The sequence below is a fragment of the Oncorhynchus mykiss genome, chromosome 8, assembly GCF_057628025.1.
Source record: "Oncorhynchus mykiss isolate SJ-2025 chromosome 8, ASM5762802v1, whole genome shotgun sequence".
Lineage (NCBI taxonomy): Eukaryota > Metazoa > Chordata > Actinopteri > Salmoniformes > Salmonidae > Oncorhynchus > Oncorhynchus mykiss.
In genome coordinates, this window is record NC_143029.1 from 75,787,501 (window position 1) to 75,812,379 (window position 24,879).

At 42.4% G+C, this 24,879-nt stretch overlaps 2 protein-coding genes across 4 annotated transcripts; both read left to right on the forward strand.

Annotated features, from left to right (window-relative positions):
* The first annotated feature begins 330 nt into the window (after window positions 1-330).
* On the forward strand, window positions 331-8,527 carry LOC110530540 (phosphatidylinositol 3-kinase regulatory subunit gamma). Its single transcript, XM_021613706.3, has 7 exons — window positions 331-756; window positions 4,671-5,065; window positions 5,272-5,540; window positions 5,741-5,917; window positions 6,025-6,099; window positions 6,299-6,469; window positions 6,663-8,527. Exons 1-7 carry the CDS (start codon window positions 702-704, stop codon window positions 6,967-6,969), a joined length of 1,449 nt encoding a protein of 482 aa, XP_021469381.3. The 5' UTR covers window positions 331-701; the 3' UTR covers window positions 6,970-8,527.
* Window positions 8,528-14,822: 6,295 nt separating this feature from the next.
* klhl27 (kelch like family member 27) lies at window positions 14,823-24,873 on the forward strand. Of its 3 annotated transcripts, XM_021613708.3 has the most exons (11): window positions 14,842-14,939; window positions 15,122-15,217; window positions 15,649-16,119; window positions 16,224-16,435; window positions 16,626-16,845; window positions 17,045-17,200; window positions 17,403-17,570; window positions 17,740-17,877; window positions 18,133-18,255; window positions 18,392-18,612; window positions 21,421-24,873. In XM_021613708.3, exons 3-11 carry the CDS (start codon window positions 15,759-15,761, stop codon window positions 21,643-21,645), a joined length of 1,824 nt encoding a protein of 607 aa, XP_021469383.1. In that variant the 5' UTR covers window positions 14,842-14,939; window positions 15,122-15,217; window positions 15,649-15,758; the 3' UTR covers window positions 21,646-24,873. The 3 variants fall into 3 exon arrangements, with proteins under 3 accessions (XP_090038727.1, XP_021469383.1, XP_090038728.1); XM_090182601.1 differs by lacking the exon at window positions 15,122-15,217 and having other exon boundaries at window positions 14,823-14,939; XM_090182602.1 differs by lacking the exon at window positions 14,842-14,939 and having other exon boundaries at window positions 15,055-15,217.
* The last annotated feature ends 6 nt before the right edge of the window (window positions 24,874-24,879 follow it).

Genomic DNA, 24,879 nt, shown 5'->3' on the forward strand with positions numbered 1-24,879 from the left:
TGTGTGCATGGTAGTTCCTTCCATTCGTGTCGTCAAATAAATCAGCAAATTACCTTGCATTGAGATCCTTCAATGAAATGATAGGGCAGGGAAGGTACCACTTTCAATGTATGGGAGCGGTTATCACACAATACACCCACTAATAATATTCTGTCTAAATAATCTTCGGTCTATAAGGCTATATAGGCTACAATCACTCAAATACAAGACAACATGATACTATTTCAGATTTACATCAGAAATGTATACTATTTTCTGTCTGTCTGCTTTAAGTAATCCGCCTTGTGGGGGCAGCCCTCCCTCTGAAAGTGATGTATTTTGGTTTCTCCCAAGATGATGTTCCAGATCCCTTTAAAATCTCCTGACTGCTACCTCTGCGCGATGAAGTTTGGAGCGGCGCCGACCGGCCATACTGACAGACGTGGCTGGAAATTACTATATTTTTTTGCAGAACATTTTCTGTGAGTAAATGTATTGAACCAATTACGAGGTTGGCGCAAATGATTTTCTCCGAAGTTGGACTAATGGACAATCCTGCTACTGGCTGTCTAATCTGAAATCGACCACATATGTTCCTAAAACGACTCGCCATTGTGATCCTTTCACTCTGGTGCAAGTAAAAGTTGTATTTCTCACGCATCGCAAGACAGGGAAAGATACCTCACAACAAGACGGTTTGCAATATAAACGTTTGGAACGGGATGTTTTATCCCTCTGAAGTCTTATTCTACATCGAAATGGATCAAGCACCTCCAGGTATTTGTTGGATCTGTAATCATTATGCATATTATCATATTAATCATCACTTCCAACGATGATAGAACGTTGACATTTGGCCAGTTGTGCACACACAGGTGTCCGTGCTGGTACATTATTGTGTGTCCCCTCTATGGGCTTTGCCCAGACATGCAAAGTGCAATTCGCTGCTTGCCAATTACGTAATACTTTTCTCGTGGACTTGCTTGACGCGGTGGTTTTGCTCTTTGTCTTGCTTCGTGTTACTAAAGAGATATATCCCAATTAAACATGATATTTTTGGTCGTAGGTTGGTGAAATACGCTGTATCGTATTATTATGTTATAACGCACCTTACCAGCGCGTGAACAATGTTGAGTGGAGTAGAAATTCCGCATGAAACGACTGCTTTGTTCCCCTTTCTCCTCTCGTCTACTGTAGCCGACCATATTTAATTCGTACGCAAGCACTGAAAGCCTACCAACTTGTCGCATGACTTATTTTCAAACTACCAATTCACGTGTAGCCTATGCTACTTGATGTGATATTGTAATAGTTTAGAATATATCACATCGTGTAATATTTTTAATTTAGTAGTCTCTATAAGCGATTACAGTGAATGACATTGTGCATTGGGCTGGTTTGTGTCAAAGAGAGGGACAAGTCCCTGGGTTGCATGAACTGAAATACATAATTCTTTACATGGGCTTTTATAAACTATTTTCCTCATAATACGGTATTTGTGTATTAGCCCCTAGGCTACTTTACATCATGACACAACCTCCAGAGTGATGGGCACAGTCACACATACACACACCACACATACATACAGTTGAAGTCGGAAGTTTACATACACTTAGGTTGGAGTCATTAAAACTCGTTTTTCAACCACTCCACAAATGTCTTGTTAACAAACTATAGTTTTGGCAAGTCGGTTAGGACATCTACTTTGTGCATGACACAAGTCATTTTTCCAACAATTGTTTACAGACAGATTATTTTACTTATAATTCACTGTATCACAATTCCAGTGGGTCAGAAGTTTACATATACTAAATTGACTGTGCCTTTAAGCAGCTTGGAAAATTCCAGAAAATGATGTCATGGCTTTAGAAGCTTCTGAGAGTCTAATTGACATTATTTGAGTCTAATTGGAGGTGTACCTGTGGATGTATTTCAAGGCCTACCTTCAAACTCAGTGCCTCTTTGCTTGACATCATGGGAAAATCCTAAGAAATCAGCCAAGACCTCAGAAAAAAAATGGCAGACCTCCACAAGTCATGTTAATCCTTGGGAGCAATTTCCAAATGCCTGAAGGTACCACTTTCATCTGTACAAACAATAGTTCGCAAGTATAAACACCATGGGATCACTCAGCCGTCATACCGCTTAGGATGGAGATGCGTTGTGTCTCCTAGAGATTAACGTACTTTGGTGCGAAAAGTGCAAATCAATCCCAGAACAACAGCAAAGGACCTTGTGAAGATGCTGGAGGAAACAGATACAAAAGTATCTATATCCACAGTAAAACGAGTCCTATATCGACATAACCTGAAAGGCCGCTCAGCAAGGAAGAAGCCACTGCCATAAAAAAAACGCCATAAAACTACGGTTTGCAACTGCACATGGGAACAAAGATTGTACTTTTTGGAGAAATGTCCTTTGGTCTGATGAAACAAAAATAGAACTGTTTGGCCATATTAACCATTGTTACGTTTGGAGGAAAAAGGGGGAGGCTTGCAAGCCGAAGAACACCATCCTAACCGTGAAGCACAGGGGTGGCAGCACCATGTTGTGGGTATTTTACTGCAGGAGGGACTGGTGCACTTCACAAAATAGATGGCGTCATGAGGATGGAAAATTATGTGGATATATTGAGACAACATCTCAAGACATCATTAACATCCTGATGTTAAAGCTTGGTTGCAAATGGTCTTCCAAATGGACAATGACCCCAAGCATACTTCCAAAGTTGAGGCAAAATGGCTTAAGGACAACTAAGTCAAGGTATTGGAGTGGCCATCACAAAGCCCTGACCTCAATCCTATAGAAAATTTGTGGGCAGAACTGAAAAAGCGTGTGCGAGCAAGGAAGCCTATAAACCTGACTCAGTTACACCAGCTCTGTCAGGAAGAATGGGCCAAAATTCACCCAACTTATTGTGGGAAGCTTGTGGAAGGCAACCTGAAACGTTTGACCCAAGTTAAACAATTTAAAGGCGATGCTACCAAATACTAATTGAGTGTATGTAAACTTCTGACCCACTGGGAATGTGATGAAAAAAATTGAAGCTGAAATAAATAATTCTCTCTACTGTTATTCTGACATTTCACCTTCTTAAATTAAAATGGGGATCCTAACTGACCTAAAACAGGGAATTTTTACTGGGATTAAATGCCAGGAATTGTAAAAAAAATAAAATAAAAAAAAACGTAGTTTAAATGTATTTGGCTAAAGTGTATGTAAACTTCCGACTTCAACTGTATGTATGTATGTATGTATGTTGTATGTTTTTCATAACTCCTGACATTTAATCCTAGTAAAAATTCCCTGTCTTAGGTCAGTTAGGATCACCACTTCTTTTTAAGAATGTGAAATGTCAGAATAATAGTAGAGAGAATGTGTCATGCACAAAGTAGATGTCCTAACCAACTTGCCAAAACTATAGTTTGTTAACAGGAAATTTGTGGAGTAGTTGAATACAAGTTTTAATGACTCCAACCTAAGTGTATGTAAACTACCAACTTCAACTGTACATACATACATGCATGTATGTATGCATGCATACATACATACACATACATACATACATACATACATACGTACGTACGTACGTGCGTGCGTGCATGCATGCATGCATACATACAGTAGGTGTGCAGGGTGAATTTGCTGAGTCTAGTAGGAATCCAGGATTTCAGCTTCTTCTGCCTGTCTGCCATTGTGCTTTTGCACCTGTCTTGTGCTTATTTTAAAATTGTTTAAAAAAAGAGAGAGCGGAGGGAGCGAGAAACCATTTTTCCTCCTGACTGAAGTTATGTGCAATTCTGCTACAGGTTCCTGAAAGGCACTTCTGTCCTGTAGTGAAAGATATCGCCTTTCTCTTCCTCTTGATGGGGTTTTCTCCCCCCATCCCCAACCCCCTCTTGTCATTTTTGGAGAGATCCAGATGTTTTTTGTTGTTAGTTTTAAAATGTATATAGAAAAGTTCAAGCTGCGATATGTAACTTTTCACATATAAATGTGATTCTCTACACTATACTTGCTTGTTTTGTCTCATAAACGGAAATTAGGGGAACTATTAGAATTTTTGCAACCGGGATATAACAGAGCAATTTCTGCATGGTGCACCTTTTAAGAGGGTTTAGAAAGTCTGAAATTAAATTGTTTTGTATATGATCATAACTTTAGAATCCTCCCTGAAGATGGATGGTTTATGGTTTTGGGGCAGTTGCAGTTTGGACACTGGACAAGCAGGGGATGTAAAGTTTACCCCATCCACTTTACTGACAGACCAGTGGAAATGGGCAGCATTTGCAGCATTTACATTTGCCTTAGCTTCATTGGTTTTTCTGACCTGTTGAAAAATATGTAAAATATATTTCCCCTGCAAGAAATAAATTGTAAAAGCATACTGGAGTTAGCCGGCTTTGTGTGTGTGAACCTACCCGCTTTTTCACTGACCGATCTTGTCCTCCGTCTTTGTTTCAGAGCATGTGGCAGTCTGGCATGTTCTCAGTCCTGATATGGTCGATCTGGGCCATTAGGACAGAAACTGTTATCAGCTGGGGACATGCCTAGACTTGTCTGGAGATTTGACAGTGTCTGGAGAGAGTGTGTGTGTATGGGGGGGTTGAATAGAGATGCACCCCCCCACTTGTGCTGAAACAGCTTTTTCTTACAAACTGTCATCCTGATCTGATCTCTTTTTCTTTCAGCTCTCCCTCCCAGGTCAGCCAAACCTATTACCTCCTTCATGAACGACAACTGCCTAAGGGAAGCCCCAGTATATCCCCTGCAGGATGCCGAGTGGTACTGGGGAGACATTTCCAGGGAGGAAGTCAACGAGAAGCTCCGCGACACACCTGATGGTTCCTTCCTGGTTCGTGACGCTTCCACTAAGATACAAGGAGACTTCACGCTAACGCTGAGAAAAGACGGGCACAGCAAGCTGATTAAGATCTACCACCGTGAGGGGAAGTATGGCTTTTCAGAGCCCCTGACCTTCTGCTCTGTAGTGGAGCTCATCTGGCACTACCAGCACCATCCTCTGGTGGAATACAACGCTGTACTGGACGTCATGCTCACACACCCTGTTTCCCGCTTCCAACAGGTAGGCAGTAGGCACCTCTCATCCGCTGTTTCAAGACGGTCTTCAAAGAATGCAAAAGAGTTGAGTTGACATTTGTCAGGGAAGGAAATTTGCCTTTGTCTTCAATTTAGTTACGAAACCACTCATCATGCACAGACAACAAGTTTATGTCTGCTGGACCAGCCGTGAGTTTCATAAATGTATTAAATATGTCTGTCTGTATCCAGGATGAGCAGGTGAAAGTGGACAGTGTTGATGTTGCCGGGAGGAAGCTACAGGAGTACCACAGTCAGTACCAGGAGAAGAGTCAACAGTTTGACTGTCTGTACGAGGCCTACACTAAAACCTCACAGGAGATCCAGATGAAGAGAACTGCGATAGAGGCCTTTAACGAGACCATGCTGATCTTCGAGGAGCAGTGTCGCGAGCAGGAGCGTTATGGGGAGGAGTGTGAGAGGAGCATTCGATCTAAGGGAACAGAGAAGGACTTGGAGAGGTGAGTCTGGTAACTAGTCTGGTTGTATCTTGGTCTATCTCACATGGAATGTGAGACGTATGCTCATAGTGTGGATAGATGGATGTCTTTTTATTGTTTCCTCCCTCTGACTTGCATGCAGCTGTGGTTCAGCTCAGGCCAGTGGCACTACTCCTGACCCTTCTTTTGACCTCTCATGACCTTTGCCCTTTGCTCCCCAGATTCCTGATGAACTATGAGAAGCTAAAGTCTCGGCTGGGGGAGATCTATGACAGTAAGGTCCATCTGGAACAGGACCTGAGGACCCAGGTCCAGGACTACAGAGAGACAGACAGGAGGATCAACAGCCTCAGGCCTGACCTCATAGAGCTACGCAACATCAGAGACGAGTACCTCAAGTACATTACAATACTTCTATTTTATTCTATTCTATTAAAGTCACTATTAATGAAAATTAGCTTTTTTCAAACACTTGGCACAGACATTCATTCTCTTTGGTTTTCAGTTGGCTGAATCACGAAGGTGTGCAACAGAAACGCATTAACGATTGGCTGGGGTTCCAAGACAATAGCAGTGACAAGTAAGTATTTCACATTATAGACCTAAATTGTAATAATACTTCTTAATTGTATTTAGTTGTGCTAAGAAATGCTTGTAGTGCTTATAACTGTTTAGAACTTATTCAATACCAATGTATACATAGTATGCACACTACTTACTTATCATTTATGATTCTTATCAATTAAAGATTTGTTAAATGTCCTTTCTGGTGTGTACAGCACCTACGTGTTGAAGGGTGAGAGTGAGAGACTGGCGCACCATGACGAGGGGAGCTGGTTCGTGGGCGAGCTGAGCAGGACCCAGGCTGAGGAGATGCTGATGGACAAACCCACCGGAACCTTCCTGATTCGCGAGAGCAGCAAGCAGGGTTGCTACGCCTGTTCCGTAGTGTGAGTGTCCTCTTCCTGTGAAAGAATAACAATATGTAAATGGTCATGAAGGAATGTGGAGTTGGAAGAATATGGGAATACTGCTACACTGTTTTATAGGCTCTTGTTAAGTTACTTCACTGTGATCCATGTTCCCAAGGCTTAGGGCCACTACACTGGTACTAACCTATATTTTTATTTTGTATCCTTGCAGTGTTAATGTAGAAGTGAAGCATTGCATGATTTATAGCACGCCACGTGGCTATGGCTTTGCTGAGCCCTACGACCTCCACTGCTCTCTGAAGGAGCTCGTTCTGCACTATCGCCTCAACTCCCTGGCACAGCACAACCAGGCCCTGGACGTCCGGCTGGAGCACCCTGTCCACGTCACTCCTGTCTCGTCAGCCTTCCCACACACAGCCACAGAGGACTGCCTGCTACAACAGACGGAGGAACACCATCTTCTACAGACTCAAACTAAACTACCTGCTGGACTCCCTGCAGCCGCTCCGGAGATGTAGATTAGTCAGCTGTGGGACGTGTTTGCGTACTGTAGCTATCCTACGAGGACTACTTGAGGGTGGACTTGTTTGCGTACTGTAGCTATCCTACGAGGACTACTTGAGGGCGGACGTGTTTGTGTACTGTAGCAACTTGAGGGCGGACATGTTTGCGTACTGAAGCTATCCTACGAGGACAACTTGAGGGCGTTCTTTTCTCAAAGAAGAATGTGTGAAATTTGCACTAGGATGATTCCAACGGATTGGTGAATGTAATTTCACTTAATTGGAACTTTGACCGGAACTTGAATGTCAGCTAGGACTTTGTTTTTTATAAGATTCTGTTTGCTATTTGTTTTTTTTTGTACCCATTTTTCACCTTTTTTTCATGGGATTTGATTTGTTTTAGTGGGCCTGGTCATCCGGGAGATGACTGACTACATATACTATGTCACAATATGTTGGTATTTGTCAGGTGCTGTTTTTTTATTTGGACTTCTAGGGTCCCATTTTGACAACACAAGTACTGGTGCTAATGTAAAATGAGATTGTAATACACCCAATACCTTGGAATTTAGAATTTATTTCAAACATTTTAATTGTTGTGATGTCCATGCACGGAAGATCCTAAAAGTGGAATTAGAATATAATGGTACAGAAAAACGAGATGGCTGACTCAGTGGCATAGCTAGCTGTGGTACACATACCAAACATGTTCTGGGTATTTCAGTACATAGTCATGCAAATATAGGAACTGATGTGGCGCATCGTGTCAGTAGCGCTGTTTTTTTTGTTGTCAAAATATAACCCAGTTACCAGTTGATATGTACTGTATGTAGCATAAACAATTTTCTGGATATCCTTCGAATGACATTTTCCATATTGTATCCAATAACCAAAGCACTTGCTATTAGTGATAAAAGTATATATTCCGACCAGAATATTACATTTATGGTGATGGCGGAAAACACACCACACGTGCTTGATCAAAACATAAATTGAAGTACTGTATATTATATTCTGTTATTCAAAGTATAAGCTTTTTGTATTTTTTGATATGATATATTTTCTGAAATATGCCACAGAAGATGAAAGCTTGAGGAAAGTGCAATCCAACAGTATTTGTAATTTTAGAAATTCATTATTATAATTATGGGGGGTCATCAGCTTTTGCCACAGAAATGCACTAACTTTTAATTGGTGGTGTTATTCATCTGATGACGTGACCTTTTAAGAACATTGTGTGAACTGCCAGAGATGCGGAAGTGTACATTCTGTCTCTATTACTTGAACTGTGGCATTGAGCGGGTAATAAGAGCGATTAATATTTCCTCAAGACATGTAGGCCTACATAGCTTAAGGAAAATAATACATTTTGTTCTTGGCACATATGTCAAGTTTGAGGACAAAAGACACTCTGTATTGAGATACTGTAAAATGTTTGTGGTTGGTTGGATGGAGGGTGTCTTTCTTAAAAACTAGACAGGAGCATTGAGGAAACTCCTGGGACGACTTTAAGCAATGTGAGATTTTTAATTTTTCTTGCTGAAGACAATAAACTGATGAGGGTTTTGTTGAAGTTGTGTTGTCCTTGTTAATGCAATATATATATTTTATTTTTTTGAATTTTTACCCCTTTTTCTCCCCAATTTCGTGGTATCCAATTGTTGTAGTAGCTACTATCTTGTCTCATTGCTACAACTCGGGCTCGGGAGAGACGAAGGTTGAAAGTCATGCGTCCTCCGATACACAACCCAACCAGCCGTACTGCTTCTTAACACAGTCGCACCAATGTGTCGGAGGCTACACCGTGCACCCAGCCCACCACAGGAGTCGCTGGTGCGCGATGAGACAAGGAGATCCCTACCGACCAATCCCTCCCTAACCCGGACGACGCTAGACCAATTGTACGTCGCCCCACGGACCTCCCGGTCGTGGCCGGTTACGACAGAGCCTGGGCGCGAACCCAGGGACTCTGATGGCACAGCTGTACAGCGCCCTTAATCACTGCGCCACCCGGGAGGCCTTACAATATATATCTTATGAAGACATCACTATGCCTTTCAATTTTGCTGCCAATCCTACACGAGGCGGGCCGAGCAGCCGAGCAGCTGCTTATGGACAGATCATCTCTATAAAATCCTCAAAATCCTGGTGTGATGAGAGTGATTGAGAAGGGACATAGGGACATAACACATGAGTCAATCAGAGATAGAGAGAGAGAAAAAACGAGGCGACATGGGTCAAAAGAGAAAGGAGGGATGAGGGTTTCCATTAGATAAGATAGCCACAAAGTCAGATTCTACAAAAAAGCTTTTCGGTGTTAATTTAAGTTTAGGGTTAGGAACAAGGTTAGAAGGGTGGTTAAACTTAGGGTTAAGGTTGGGGTTAGGAATCAGGTTAGAAGGATGGTTAAGGTTAGGGTTAGGAATCAGGTTAGAAGGGTGGTTCAATTTACGGTTAAGGTTAGGGTTAGGAATAAGGTTAGAAGGGTGGTTCAATTTAGGGTTAGGAATAAGGTTAGAAGGGTGGTTCAATTTAGGGTTAAGGTTAGGGTTAGGAATAAGGTTAGAAGGGTGGTTAAATTTAGGGTTAAGGTTAGGGATAGGTTTAAAGTCAAATTTGAAAGCAGCGAAGTTCAACTTTTTGGGAGAAGACAAAATTTGCATAGAAATGCGATAGATCTTTCATTCTCATTGAAAGCACGTTTAAGAAGCCAACCTGGTCTCAGAGCAAGTAAATCCGAGATACCCCATTTAATATATGTTACGTTTGGTATGGTTACATAAGACAGATGGTTACTTGAGGTAAAAACGAAAGGAGAGTGGTTGGTCGAGGTGGGTGTATAACATGAACGTTTAGCAACCCAAAGGTTGTGTGTTCGAATCTCATCACGGACAACCTTAACATTTTCGCTAATGAACTACTTTTAAACTACTTTTTAGCTACTTTGCAACTACTTAGCATGTTAGCTAACCCTTCCCCTAACCCTAACCTTAACCCTTTTAGCTAACCCTTCCCCTAACCCTTTAACCTACCTAACTCCTACCTAACTACCTAACCCTAACCTTAACCCCTAGCCTAGCTAATGTTAACAAGCTACAGTAGCTAACATTAGCCACCTAGCTAGAATTTGTAACATATCATACGTTTTAAAAATTCGTAAACATTTTGTACGTTTTGAATATTAGTAAACATATTGTATATTTTGTAAATTCGTAACATAACATAACATAATCACTCAAAATGAGTGATGAAAATGTATACATACCATACGAAACGTAACATATCATACTAAATGGAGTGTCACAGATATACGTACAGAATAATACAAAATGCTCTGAGACCAGGTTGAAGAAGCAGTAGATCTGTTCTATGCGCACTATTTCTGTGCTCCCCGGTTTTGCATACCAGTTTAAAACAGCTGAAAATACTATATTTTTGGTTATCGAAAAGCAATTTCACAGTGGTTTAGATGGTACAATGATTCTCTACACTATAATTGCTTGTTTTGTCACATAAACTGAAGTTTATGTGGCAAACTATTACAATTTTAGCAACCAGGAAATGGAGGGGCAATTTTTGCAGAGTGCATATTTAAGAAGAGAAATTGTAGAAATGGGCAGGGTTTAGAGAGTGGACAGGACAGCCTGCTTGGCGGGAAGGATGGACCAGATGCAGTGGAGTCAGGACAGCCTGTATGTTCTCACTGCAACCGTGCCAGCCACCATGAGCTGCTGCTGACTCACTACCAGGGTGTGTGTCTGTGTGTCAGAGTGTTCCTGATTATAAAGTGGACAGAAGGCAAAGCATCACCGAGACAGATTACACGAGACAGATTGCACAGGTTAATTTTGCACTGCAACACTGAGTGACAGAAGGACAGCTCCGATTACACCTCCAATTCAACCCTTAACTTTCGTCCCAACTTCACTTCAACAGTTTGAGCCTAATAATCGATGCTACCTGGTTTGAACTCTGACTGACTTGACCTGAAACTGTCTTCCCGCCATAACCCTCATCTCTTTCTCTCATGGCAATATTTGCACATTTGCATTCTTCCATTGATAATCCACGTACTGTTTTATTTATTTTTTACAATCCCTTGCTCTCTTACTATCACCATTCCCCCTTTATAGTCACACCTAAAATACTGTTTCCACTAGTTACCACAGTCACAAAGTTAAACAAAGGTCTATATCGTAAAAAAATAATGAAAACAAAATTTTGCTTTTTTGTTTTAAATTAAGGTTAGGGTTAGGCATAAGGTTAGCAGTGTGGTTCAGGTTAGGTTTAAAATCAAATTTTGAGCCGAGGAATATAAGAAATAGGCGGGTTTATGACTTTGTGGTTTGGTAACTAGTGACAACCCTAAACTACACCGTCAAACCTGCTCTCAGGCATTGGCAATTGAGCCAATGACGGCCCTCTTCCCTCTGTCTCTGTCTGCCTCTCCGGTTCCACACCAACCTGGTCCACCAATGAAACGGCGAGCTGATCTCTGACTGGCAGCCAATCAGCAGCCAGTTGCTATGTTGGTGGCAGACTGTAGCCCAGTGACTGACACTGACACTTTCCTTTCACCAGCATATATACACTTGGATGGTTTGTGGAAGGCATGAAAAAATGTGGTTAGTTATGCGTACATTGTCTGTTTTGTAATCCTGCAGAATCTTGAAGGTCCCCAAACATTAAACAAAAATGGTCCTAACTGCTTCATGACATCCAGTCAATGCTCACACAATTACAAAGAATAGGCCTATCCTCATTATACAATTTGTTTTAATGTCATTTCAACCCAGTAAAAATATTATTTTATTAACTGTAATTTTATTATATACATGCTTGCTTAGATTTGTACTTGTCTTCTCAATTTTATCCAGGCCTGCTGTGTATTTCATCACTACTGTGCACACATTGTTCCATTGCTGAACCGTTCTTGTCGCCAGTGTTGACTGAATCATTTATCCTATTTATTTGGTAATATAAACTGGGTGGTTCGAGGCCTGAATGCTGATTGGCTGACAGCCGTGGTATATCAGACCGTATACCACAGATACTACAAAACATGTATTTTTACTGCTCTAATTACGTTGGTAACCAGTTTATAATAGCAATAAGGCAACTCTGGGATTTGTGTTATATGGCGTTGCGTCGTGCCTAAGAACAAACCTTAGCCAAGGTATATTGGCTATGTACCACACCACCTCGGGCCTTATTGCTTAATTATATTAGTCAAGTGACTGTCTATCCCAGGGCATTACTACCTCAGGGATCTAATTTACTTATAAAGAAAATCTATAAGCAAACAATTAACTGTTTATAGACTACTTAGAATCCTTTCATTAAGTTTTACCATGAAGTCTTACATTGTCCCATGTTTATGTAACCTTACATGGTTGTTTTCGGCTTGACCTTTTGGCAAAGGCTACCTCTGGCATCTCTGGTCAGGTAGAGGGTTGAGGCCAGACGTTCTGCTGGTTCAGCAGTTTTAGTAGGCTACTACTGACCGCCCTATGCTTGCTAACAAACCATCCAGGGGGATGCTAATCCAGCGAATAAGATCTGTAGGAGCTAGTTTGGCAGCCAGGGGATCCGTCTTTCACACACTGTCCTCCTCTAATTAAACCTCATAACCCTTCTTCACTCACCCTCATCATATAATTATAATTATGAATGTATTTATTTATCCAGGAAAATCCACTTACAATTGCCACAGTTTACCCGGGAGTCCTCTTTTCCATCCCAGTTACTCTCACGAGTCTCACCTGATCATTTTGAGTCCACTTGCACTGAGTATGACCTCTGATTTAACTGCGGAACCCAATTGGCCCGGGCCCCCTCATAATCCTAACAAAATTATCTCACCTCTGTCCGTGAACAAGAACCTCCGTCCACCTCGACAGTCAACCGTGTAAAGGTGTTCAGCTCTGAAAGATTAATATGGCCACTGGGGTGGCACAGGGCCAGTGTCACTTGGATGTGGCCTGGGATTGGAAACCATTAGCTACATGCAGATGGCTGGAGGGCCGCTGGGGACTAATCACGGAGGAATTAGAGCTGGAAGTGTAAGGATGGCGAGGTCAGCCAGGAGGAGTAAAAGGATATAAGACCTACAGTCAGGCGAAGATACTCCGCCACAGAACGGACTGCATTTGACATTAGGGAGATACACGAGATACAAAACCTCACTGAATGGATATCAGGTGTACGCTGCACCTGAATGGATATCAGGTGTACCCTGCACCTGCATGGATATCAGGTGTACCCTTCTACCCTGCATCTTAGAGACTGCTGCCCTATGTCCATAGAGTCATTGAACACTGGTCACTAAATACCGTTTTACCCACTTTATATGTATAAATTGTATCATGGTTCATCCTATACAACTACTGCTGTACATACCTTTTCTATTCTAATGCTGTCCATACTTTCTATATTCCGTATTCTGGACCGGAAGCTAATTTCCTGCAATTCTGTCCATTTTGCCATGGGGTTTTGTACTGTGCATTTAAATACTGTATTTGCGACATAGCTCATTCTAATATTTCTACTACTGTACATTGCATTTTAGTTACACTGTTAATACACACTGTATATTTATTTATATACTGGATTCTTGACATAGCGCACTCTAATATATCTACTGCTGTACATATCATTCTTGTGTAAATTAATTTGCTGTATATACATGTAGATTGCATTTGGATTACTGTTACAGTGCTATTTGAATTGTTAATTGAATTAGTTCCACCATTTCTTGATTTAATTTATAATTTCAAAAAATTTGACATTTTACTGCATTGTTAGGAGCTAGTAACATAAGCATTTCACTGCACCTACTATAATATCTGCTAAACTGTGTACCAATAAACTTTGACTGATTTATAGATTCTATTTATAAAGGGCTGACTAGTGGAGAAGAAGAGGGATTTTAAGATCTTCTTTAAATCGAATGAGCTAATTGAACCAATTTCTTGATTGTCTTGATTAATTGAACTTTTTAACCTTAAGGTTAAAGAGGAACAGGTTTCAGACACCGTGAACAGGGTTCCAGACAATCAAATCATCCAAATGTCCCAAAAATGAAAGAAGTAATGGGTTGGTGGGCTATAAATGTCCGCCCTGTGTCGTCAGGCCAAAGAAAGTCTATTTAACGATAGTCAACAGGTTCAGGTTCAAAAAGTAAATTGAATGAATTCACTTTTTGTACAGTTCTACAGTTGTACAGTTTTTGTTCTACAAAAAACATTAACGAGCTTGTTAAAGGCTTACTGTCCTGATTCTGCTCTAATTTACATATCTGATTAGCCAGTTGTTTCACACAGTCAATGGCCATAATGTTAATAGCTTAAGCACGAAGCAGGGGCTACAGGGGGCCATGTAGGGGCCATGTAAAGCCTCGCAAACCGTCTGATCTCGCAAGCTTACATGAATGGTTCACAACCAATAGCGCAGCGGAAATCAGTCTGGTGGATTATATACAAGGCTAGGGTCCATGACCTCTTAAACCCTATTTAAACATTTTAAAAACACTCACTGTGTGCCCTTTCATTTAACAATCAACAGCACTGTGGGCAAATTATAACCAAATTACAGAAAAGATAGAGATATTGCAAACTATGGGCCATGTCTTGCTTTTCCTTACGACCACATGCTACATGCAGAATTCTAGATATAATAATCATGTGGTTTTAAGTCAATGACTGTGTCCTTCATTTTGGTAGGCAAGCAGGCAGCAATGCAGGCGTTTGGTCCCAACCCTGGTTATTTTTTGCATGTGCTTCACTTGCACGCCAAGGGCAATGATGCCATCTACTGGTGTTGACTTCATTATACGTTTGGTATTTGCTTAGTTAGACCTAGTATTCCTTCCACTTAAGACCGTACAGTCGATCCAGAAAAAAGATTGACAGATCTGTTTGCGGAAGTTGCCTGCTGGAAATTAACTAACTTGAAAACTTAATGTGGACTAAAAAGCAACTGTACAGGTTGGTGTATTATATTTCCTTTGTGTAGACAAGGTTATATTTGAACATTTTCGATTATCGTAATTTAGCATTCAAATAATAAAATGGTCTGACCCTATCTGTCACATAATTTAGCAGGCGCTAACGTTAGCTAGCTAACGTTAGCTGCAGGTATGTTTGCTTACCAACCAACTGATCTCTAGGGCGACGGTACACTAGTAGCCAGACTAGTGGGACACACCAATCCATCTGATGATGCTGCTATATTTTTTATCTCGGTCTGGTTGCTAGTAAGTGAGGTGAACTAACTTCATTCTTTTTGTATCCAAGATTTAGCTAGCATCCATAGAGCAAAGTCACAGATCAATGGTGGATGAAATGCTGTGTTTTATAGCAAATATGTTGTCATGAGCTGATTGTACAGTTTGAACTAGTCCAGATGGTGGTGGTGATATAAAAACAAGGGACCTTTTTGATAACTGATACATGAACAGTTATATAATGCATCACTTGAACTCAATAGAGGAAAGAATTCACCCCCCTCTATTTCTTGTTTTCACAAACACAGTTGAAGACAAAAGCAACAAACAGAACACCAGCATCAAATATTTTGAACTTTTTATCAAAATGATGTTATTTTGTATTGTAATGTTATACCAGCTTGTTACAATCTCAAATGTAACATAGCATACTGTATCATCTTTCATGTTTCTCGTGCTCTTCTCCCTAGAGTCAGATGATGTGTCCACTTGAAGAGTCCTGCACCATGAAGCTGCAGTAAGGGTAGACCGTGTCTGTGACACCGCCCCCGTCTCTTTCCCTCCCTGTGACTGAGCCACCATGTCCTCGGTGATGTTTCCACCTCGCTCCCCACCTGGGAGCAGTGGCTCTGGCGGCGGTGACATACCTGCAACTAGTGTGACGACCCAGTCCGCTGAGCAGGCTCTGTTTGCATCGGACCGCTACGCCCGACTCATCCTGGCCCAGATGAACAAGATGCGCCTCCGGACAGATTTCTGTGACGTAAGGCTGCGGCTGGGAGGCCGTGTGTTCAGTGTCCACAAGCTGGTCCTGGCTGCAAGCAGCCCCTACTTCTCCGCTCTCTTCTCTGGGGGGATGAGCGAGGCAGACAAGGAAGAGGTCCAGATCCTGGGGGTGGAGGCACCAGTGTTTGAGGTCCTGCTGGAGTTCATATACACAGGTTTGCCCTGTCAGGAAATGTACCATTTACTGAGTGTGTTCATACAAAGAACAGTAATACATGATACAGATTTCTTTGTGTTTCTTTGAACTGAACCTGTCCAGGTATGATTAACGTGACGGTGGAGAACATGCAGGAGCTGATGGTGGCAGCAGACATGCTGCAGCTGAGTGAGGTGGTGTCTATCTGTGGAGAGTTCCTCAAGGGCCACATGGACCCGTCCAACTGTGTGGGGGTATACCAGTTCCTTGAGCAGATCGCCTGCATGGACATGCTGGCGTTCACTGAGAACTACATCCAGGTCCACTTTCTGGAGGTGCTACGCATGGTCTCTTTCTTCCTCCATCTCTGTCTGTCTTCAGATTCTCTCTTCCCTCTTTGCCTCTCTGAGGCTCTTTTCTCCTTTCATCACATTCTAATCTGCTGAGGGTGTGTAACAAAAAGTGAATAACCTGTTACCACTGACATCAAAAAACTAAATCACATTCAAAACATCTGACCTTTAGGTGTGTGTGTCGGACGAGTTCTGGGGCCTGTCCAAGGGCCAGCTGGTGAAGCTGCTGCGGAGCGAGGAGCTGCGAATCGAGGATGAGTACCAGGTGTTCACGGCGGCCATGGACTGGGTCCTACAGGACGTGACCAAAAGGAAGAAGCATGTGGTGGAGGTGCTGGACCCAGTCAGGTTCCCCCTGCTCTCCCCACAGAGACTCTTCAAGTACATCGAAGGTTAGATGGAAAGATGTTTCCTCCTGATTTGTCAGGAAGGAATGTCCTTATTTCTCCTGATTTATCAAGAACTGATTTTCTTAAATCCTTTTTTATTCCTCATACCATTAAAATGTACTCATCCCCAAACCAGTATCTTTCCCCCTGATTTTTATTGTTGTGCTGCTAATCGATGACATCATATAATTTCTCTGTGTAGGCATTTCTGACTTCAGCCTGCGGGTGGCGCTGCAGACACTGCTGAGGGAATACACAGAGGTCAGCAAGTCTCCCAAAGAGAATAAGGTGTACAGCCTGTTACAGCCAGCCAAGATGAGGCCAAGGAGAAAGGCCAGGAAATACCTCTATGCCATAGGTAGGTCAAACCTCAGTTCAGCACCTGGCCACCTTTGCATGTTGATGACAACAGAACTGGGGTGATCACTTTTGTTGTAGCATCTTCAGTGTAAACTCAGCAGATTATATGAGTACCAGCTCGATCCAAATGTAATTATTCCATATTCCATTTCATGAAGTGATCCAGGCTTTTGTGTCGCGGTTGGTTTCCCCTGTCTCAGGAGGCTACACTCGGCTGCAGGGCGGCCGTTGGAGTGACAGCCGGGCCCTGAGCTGCGTGGAACGCTTTGACTCATTCAGCCAGTACTGGACCACTGTGTCCTCCCTGCACCAGGCCCGTAGCGGGCTGGGAGTGGCTGTGCTGGAGGGCATGATCTATGTCGTTGGAGGTGAGACTCTCATTTTATTTATTTAACCAGGATAGGCCACTCAGTAATGAGTCCTGTCTGTGCGGTTCTGTGTTTGTTTGTACGGAGAACATGCCATGTGTTTCAACCTGTGTCTTCCTCAGGGCAATACAGTTATATGTCTAGTATTCTGTTTCTTGTCATTTCCCAGGGGAGAAGGACTCCATGATATTTGACTGCACAGAGAGATACGACCCGGTGACTAAGCAGTGGGCAGCTGTGGCCTCTCTCAATTTCCCTCGATGTGGTGTCGGGGTCTGCCCCTGTCACGGGGCTCTCTACGCACTGGGTAAACTAACGAATCAAAGGCCTTGATTGGGAATATATGCTTATTTTTTTCCCCTCCTTGAAGTCATCACAGATCTAACATGATTGAACAGGTGAAAGCAAGGTTTCCACTGCATAGCTTTCACCAAAACAGTTATGTCAGATCAGTTATTTTTTTTAAAGAAGGGAATGAAGAAATTAGTGTCCAAGAGTCTGTCACTTGGGTCTATGGGATAAGGTATTAATACCATGTCTCCTCACTGCTGTGTTCCTGCAGGTGGTTGGGTTGGATCAGAGATAGGGAAGACAATGGAGCGCTATGACCCGACAGAGAATAAGTGGGAGATCATTGGAAGCATGGCAGTGCCTCGGTATTACTTTGGATGCTGCGAGTTACAGGGTAATTCAATTCATACATAACAACAATACATAAAACATTTACAACAGAATGTATTGTATCAATATAATTGCTTCCGCTGTCTCAATGTCAGAATTTCTGAATGGCCGCTGATCATTCCCATCTCCCCTATGTCTAGGCTTCATCTATGTGATCGGGGGGATTAGTGATGAGGGGATGGAGCTGCGTTCTGCAGAGGTGTACGACCCCATTTCCCGGCGCTGGAGTGCCCTGCCCGTCATGGTGACCCGGCGGGCCTACGTGGGCGTGGCCTGCCTCAACAACTGCATCTACGCTGTGGGGGGCTGGAACGAGGCACTGGGCTCCCTGGAGACGGTAGAGAAATACTGCCCTGAAGAGGTGAGGGAGTTATGGTGGATTTATACAGTGCATTCGGAAAGTATTCAAACCCTCTTCCCTTTTCCACATTTTGTTACGTTAGCCTTATTCTAAAATAATGAGAAAGAGAGAATAGGTTATAGACAGAATTGTGTCGCTGCACCGCTCTGGAGAAGGGTACCAAAACATTTCTGCAGCATTGATGGTCCCCCAAAACACAGTGGCCCACATCATTCTTAAATGGAAGAAGTTTGGAATCACCAAGACTCTTCCTAGAGCTGGCTGCCTGTCCAAACTGAGCAATCAGGGGAGAAGGGCCATGTTCAGGGAGATGACCAAGAACCTGATGGTCACTCTGACAGAGCTCCAGAGTTCCTCTGGATCGGAGAACCTTACAGATGGACAACTATCTCTCCAGCACTGTACCAATCAGGCCTTTATGGTAGTGGCCAGACAGAAACCACTCCTCAGTAAAATGCACATGACAGCCCACCTGGAGTTTGCCAAAAGGTACCTAAAGGACCATGAGAAACAACATTCTCTGGTCTAAAGAAACCAAGATTGAACTATTTGGCCTGAATGCCAAGTGTCACGTCTGGAGGAAACCTGGCACCCTCCCTATGGTGAAGCATAATGGGGACAGCATCACGCTGTGGGGATGTTTTTAAGCAGCAGGGATTGGAAGACTAGTCAGGATCAAGGGAAAGATGAACGGAGCAAAGTACAGAGAGAGATCCTTTATGAAAATCTGCTCCAGAGCTCTCAGGACCTCAGACTGGGACAACAACCCTAATCACACAGCCAAGACAATGCAGGAGTGACTTTGGGACAAGTCTCTGAATGTCTTTGATTGGCCCAGCCAGAGCCTGGACTTGAACCTGATCGAACATCTCTGGAGAGACCTGAAAATAGCAGTGCAGCAACGCTCCCCATCCAACCTGACAGGGTTTGAGAGGATCTGCAGAGAAGAATGGGAGAAACTCCCCAAATACAGATGTGCCAAGCGTGTAGCATAATAAAAAAAATTAAATCAATTTTAGAATAAGACTGTAACCTAACAAAATGTGTAAAAAGTCAAGAGATCTGAATACTTTCGGAATGCACTGTAAATACTGCCTTGTTTAAAAAGCCACACGTTGTCACCATACATCATCATAGCTTTATGTACAGTTGAAATCGGAAGTTTACATTAACTAGTTTTTAAACTACTCCACACATTTCTTGTTAACAAACTATAGTTTTGGCAAGTCGGTTTCGACATCTACTTTGTGCATGACACAAGTCATTTTTCCAACAATTGTTTACAGACAGATTATTTAACTTATAATTCCCTGTATCACAATTCCAGTGTGTCAGAAGTTTACATACACTAAATTGACTGATGTCATGGCTTTAGAAGCTTCTGATAGGCTAATTGACATCATTTGAGTTCATTGGAGGTGTGCCTGTGGATGTACTGTATTTCAAGGCCTACCTTCAAACTCTGTGCCTCTTTGCTTGACATCATGGGAAAATCATTTTAAAAATCAGCCAAGACCTCAGAAAAAAAAATTGCAGACCTTCACAAGTCTGGTTCATCTTTGGGAGCAATTTCCAAACGCCTGAAGGTACCACGTTCATCTGTACAAACATTTAGTACGCAAGTATAAACACCATGGGACCACGCAGCCGTCATACTGCTCAGGAAGGAGACGCATTGTGTCTCCTAGAGATGAATGTACTTTGGTGCAAAAAAGTGCAAATCAAACCTAGAACAGCAGCAAAGGACCTTATGAGATGCTGGAGGAAACCGGTACAAAAGTATCTATATCCACAGTAAAACGAGTCCTATAATCGGCAACCTGAAAGGCCGCTCAGCAAGGAAGAAGCCACTGCTCCGAAACCGCCATAAAAAAGCCAAACTACGGTTTGAAACTGCACATGGGGACAAAAATCGTACTTTTTGGAGAAATGCCCTCTGGTCTCATGAAACAAAATAGAACTGTTTGGCCATAATGACCATTGTTATGTTTGGAGGAAAAAGGGGGAAGCTTGCAAGCCGAAGAACACCATCCCAACCGTGAAGCACGGAGATGGCAGCATCATGTTGTGGGGGTGCTTTTCTGCAGGAGGGACTGGTGCACTTCACAAAATAGATGGCATCACGGGGATGGAAAATTATGTGGATATATTGAAGCAACATCAAGACATCAGTCAGGAAGTTAAAGCTTGGTTGCAAATGGGTCTTCCAAATAGACAGTGCCCCAAGCATACTTCCAACATTGTGGCAAAATGCCTTAAGGACAACTAAGTCAAGGTATTGGAGTGGCCATCACAAAGCCCTGACCTCAATCCTATAGAAAATTTGTGGGCAGGACTGAAAAAGCACGTGCGAGCAAGGAGGCCTACAAACCTGACTCAGTTACACCAGCTCTGTCAGGAGGAATGGGCCAAAATTCACCCAACTTATTGTGGAATGCTTGTGGAAGGCTACCCGTAACGTTTGACCCAAGTTAAACAATTTAAAGACAATGTTACCAAATACTCATTGAGTGTATGTAAACTTCTGACCCACTGGGAATGTGATGAAAGAAATAAAAGCTGAATTCTCTCTACTAATGTTCTGACATTTCACATTCTTAGGATCCCCACTTTATTTTAACTGACCTAAGACAGGGAATTTTTACTAGGATTAAATGTCAGGAATTGTGAAAATCTGAGTTTAAATGTATTTGGTTAAGGTGTATGTAAACTTCCAACTTCAACTGTAGATGGAAACACTACAACGCCTCTGATTTCCCTCAGACGGTCTCTCTCAAATATGTATCCATTACTCCTTCCCTCTAATAGGAGAAATGGGTGGAGGTGGCCCCCATGGCAGTGGCGAGGGCCGGGGTGTCCGTGTCAGCCGTTAACGGACTACTGTACGCCGTGGGGGGACGGGCCTCCAGCAGAGACTTCTCGGCCCCCGTGACGGTGGACTCTGTGGAGATTTACGACCCCCACCTGGACACCTGGACGGAGATTGGCAACATGATCACCAGTCGCTGTGACGGGGGCGTGGCCGTGCTCTGAGATTGAGCCGTAGTAGAACCAAGGGAGGCGGTTCGGTGAACCGCGAAACCTGATGAGTAGCCGTTTTCTTTTTTTCTGGAACAAATCTCATTCTCAGACGAGAATACGGTTTTATGTCTGGCACCGTGAGATTACATGATGAGTAACCTTGCTTGAGATCTGGATACTTGAGTTAGCTACAGAGCTATAAATGCCAAAATGGCTTTCGCTTCGGGGCAATTCCATGGTATCAGAAGACTCAGATTTTTCACTTTAAAATGTATGCCAAACAAATCAAATCATATTGTATTTGTCACATGCGCCAAATACAACAGGTGTAGACCTTCGTGAAATGCTTACTTACGAGCCCTTAACCAACAATGCAGTTTTAAGAAAAGACCTATAAACAAAGTGAGAGATAAGAATAACAAATCATTTAAAGAGAAGCAGTAAATAACAATAGCGGGGCTTTATACAGGGCATGCCGGTACAGAGTCAATGTGGAGGCTTTATACAGGGCATGCCGGTACAGAGTCAATGTGGAGGCTTTATACAGGGCATGCCGGTACAGAGTCAATGTACGGGGGCACCGATGTCGAGGTAATTGAGGTAATATGTACATGTAGGGAGAGTTATTAAAGTGACTATGCATAGATAATAAGAGTAGCAGCAGTGTATGTGGGGGGGGGGGGGGGGGGGGGCAATGCAAATAGTCAGGGTAACCATTTGATTAGCTGTTCAAGAGTCTTATGGCTTGGGGGTAGAAGCTATTTAGGAGCCTCTTGGACCTAGACTTGGCGCTCCGGTACCACTTGCCGTGCGGTAGCAAAGAGAACAGTCTATGACTAGGGTGGCTGGATTATTTGACAATCTTTTGGGCCTTCCTCTGACACCGCCTTGTATAGAGGTCCTGGATGGCAGGAAGCTTGGCCCCAGTGATGTACTGGGCCGTACGCACTACCCTCTGTAGTGCCTTGCGGTCGGAGGCCGAGCAGTTGCCATACCAGGCAGTGATGCAACCCGTCAGGATGCTCTCAATGGTGCAGCTGTAAAACCTTTTGAGGATCTGAGAACCCATGCCAAATATTTTCAGTCTCCTGAGGGAAATAGGTTTTGTCATGCCCTCTTCACGATTATCTTGGTGTGCTTGGACCATGTTAATTTGTTGGTGATGTGCACGCCAAGGAACTTGAAGCTCTCAACCTGCTCCACTATAGCCCCGTCGATGAGAATGGGGGCGTGCTTGGTCCTCCTTTTCCTGTAGTCCACAATCATCTCCTTTGTCTTGATCACGTTGAGGGAGAGGTTGCTGTCCTTGCACCACACGGTCAATTCTCTGACCAACTCCTTATAGGCTGTCTCATCGTTGTCGGTGAGCAAACTTAATGATGGTGTTGGAGTCGTGCCTGGCCATGCAGTCATGAGTGAATAAAAAAAAACATATTTCTAAGTTTAACAAACCATAGAACTCTATGCACAACTAGTACTTTGAACAATTTACACAGTAACAAAATATACATTTACTAGAAAAACTGTGCAGATGCAAAGTTTCGTAACAGAATTGCTTTATTCAGTTTTATTCTGTTACCAAACTTTGTAACTGCACAGTTCTTAATGTAAATGTGTTTTTGTAAAAATTTCCATTGGAAATTGTTCAAAGTAGGCATTGTGCATAGAGTTCTATGGTTTAACTTTGTAATCATTGGTTTTTGTTTGACATATTTTAAAGTGAGTCTCAGCGTAATTCCGTTATCATGAATTTGCCCTTAGCGGGCTGACTCTGTGGTGCAGCAGGAGACTGGGTTTGCTACCCAGGTTGGACACACTAGACAACTGCATATGATGTTCTTAGCCATATCAAAGACGAGTCCTCAAGTTTATTATCAACATGGCCTTCACCAGCAATGTATTTAACTTTTGAACAGCAGTGGCAGAATGCCGCAGCAGAATCAAATTCCGTTATCTGCTATACCCATGGTCACACATTGTACTCTGTTAGCTAATGGAGGGTGAACTACAGTTGGGATGAGACTTGTAGAATACTATTTTATGCTCTTCACAGAGCATGAACACAGACTTTTCTAGCTAGAAGAGTTTGGTGTTTTCTCAAAATACCAGACAAATCACTTTTTGTGGACTTCGAGTGGAATAGATGGATTTCGGAATGTTTGGATTGTTTTGTTGTTCTGGATAGTTTTTTTTTATTGCTTTTATGTAACTGAACTAGACGTACATTGAGCCAAACGGATGACTGGGACACTGCCAACCAAGAAACTGTTGATTCAAATGAGCTGGCTAGGCTACAGTACTTACTCCCAGTCAGTCACATGGCAGACCCATCTGTCTCCATCAGTCAGTCACTTCACTGTTCTGTTTCAGAGAAGTGTGCCAGTGTTTCTGGATGATCAATAGCTTTCATTGTTACTGTATTGTCTCAGCTTATTTGTGTGAACTTAAAAACATTTTCACTTTCAGGACCATTATATTCTCCACTGAAGTGTACAAAGGATGTTTGTCTGTTTCTGAGAATGGGATGGCTGGCTGTCACTCTTTGATATCCTATGAATTGTTTCAACCTGTGCACTTTTAATGGACATTTTTATATTCATTTTGCCCAACTTCAATTTCTCAAAATTACCACCAAAACTGTTTAACTTCCATGAGAGTTGTGAGTTATCCATGTTGACTGAAGGTTGACTGACCTCTAGTGCGATGAGCTTCATGTGTTTACACTGAGTTATATTATACCTTGTACTGCACTTACTTGACTGCTGAAGGAAGAAGCTACTATGAGCAAAATGTTACTTATGGCCCCTCATGTGAAACTTTGTTACGGTTGGAAATGGTAAGCTTATGGTATCGTTCTGCTGTGCTCACAGCGTTTGTTAAATGATCACTAAGGTACATTACTCTGTAGTAGAACTGTTGCACTCAGTATTTCTGTTTAATATGTCGCATTGACAAACGCAGCCATTGTGTGTGTATGTGTGTGTGTATATATATATATATATATATATATATATATATAAATAAATAAAAAACACTGTAAATATCAGTGCCTTTTTTAATCAGTACTCACCATTCCAAAAACATTGAGAAATGTCCCTTTGTTTGAAAATACTGTAGCTTGTATCACCTTCATTCAGCAACGGCACGAGATTAAAGTAAATTTATATTTAAATTCTCACCTGTTGAGGAACAGATGTGTCATGAATAACACATTGATTAAAAGAAAATCCATATGTGAAAATTTCA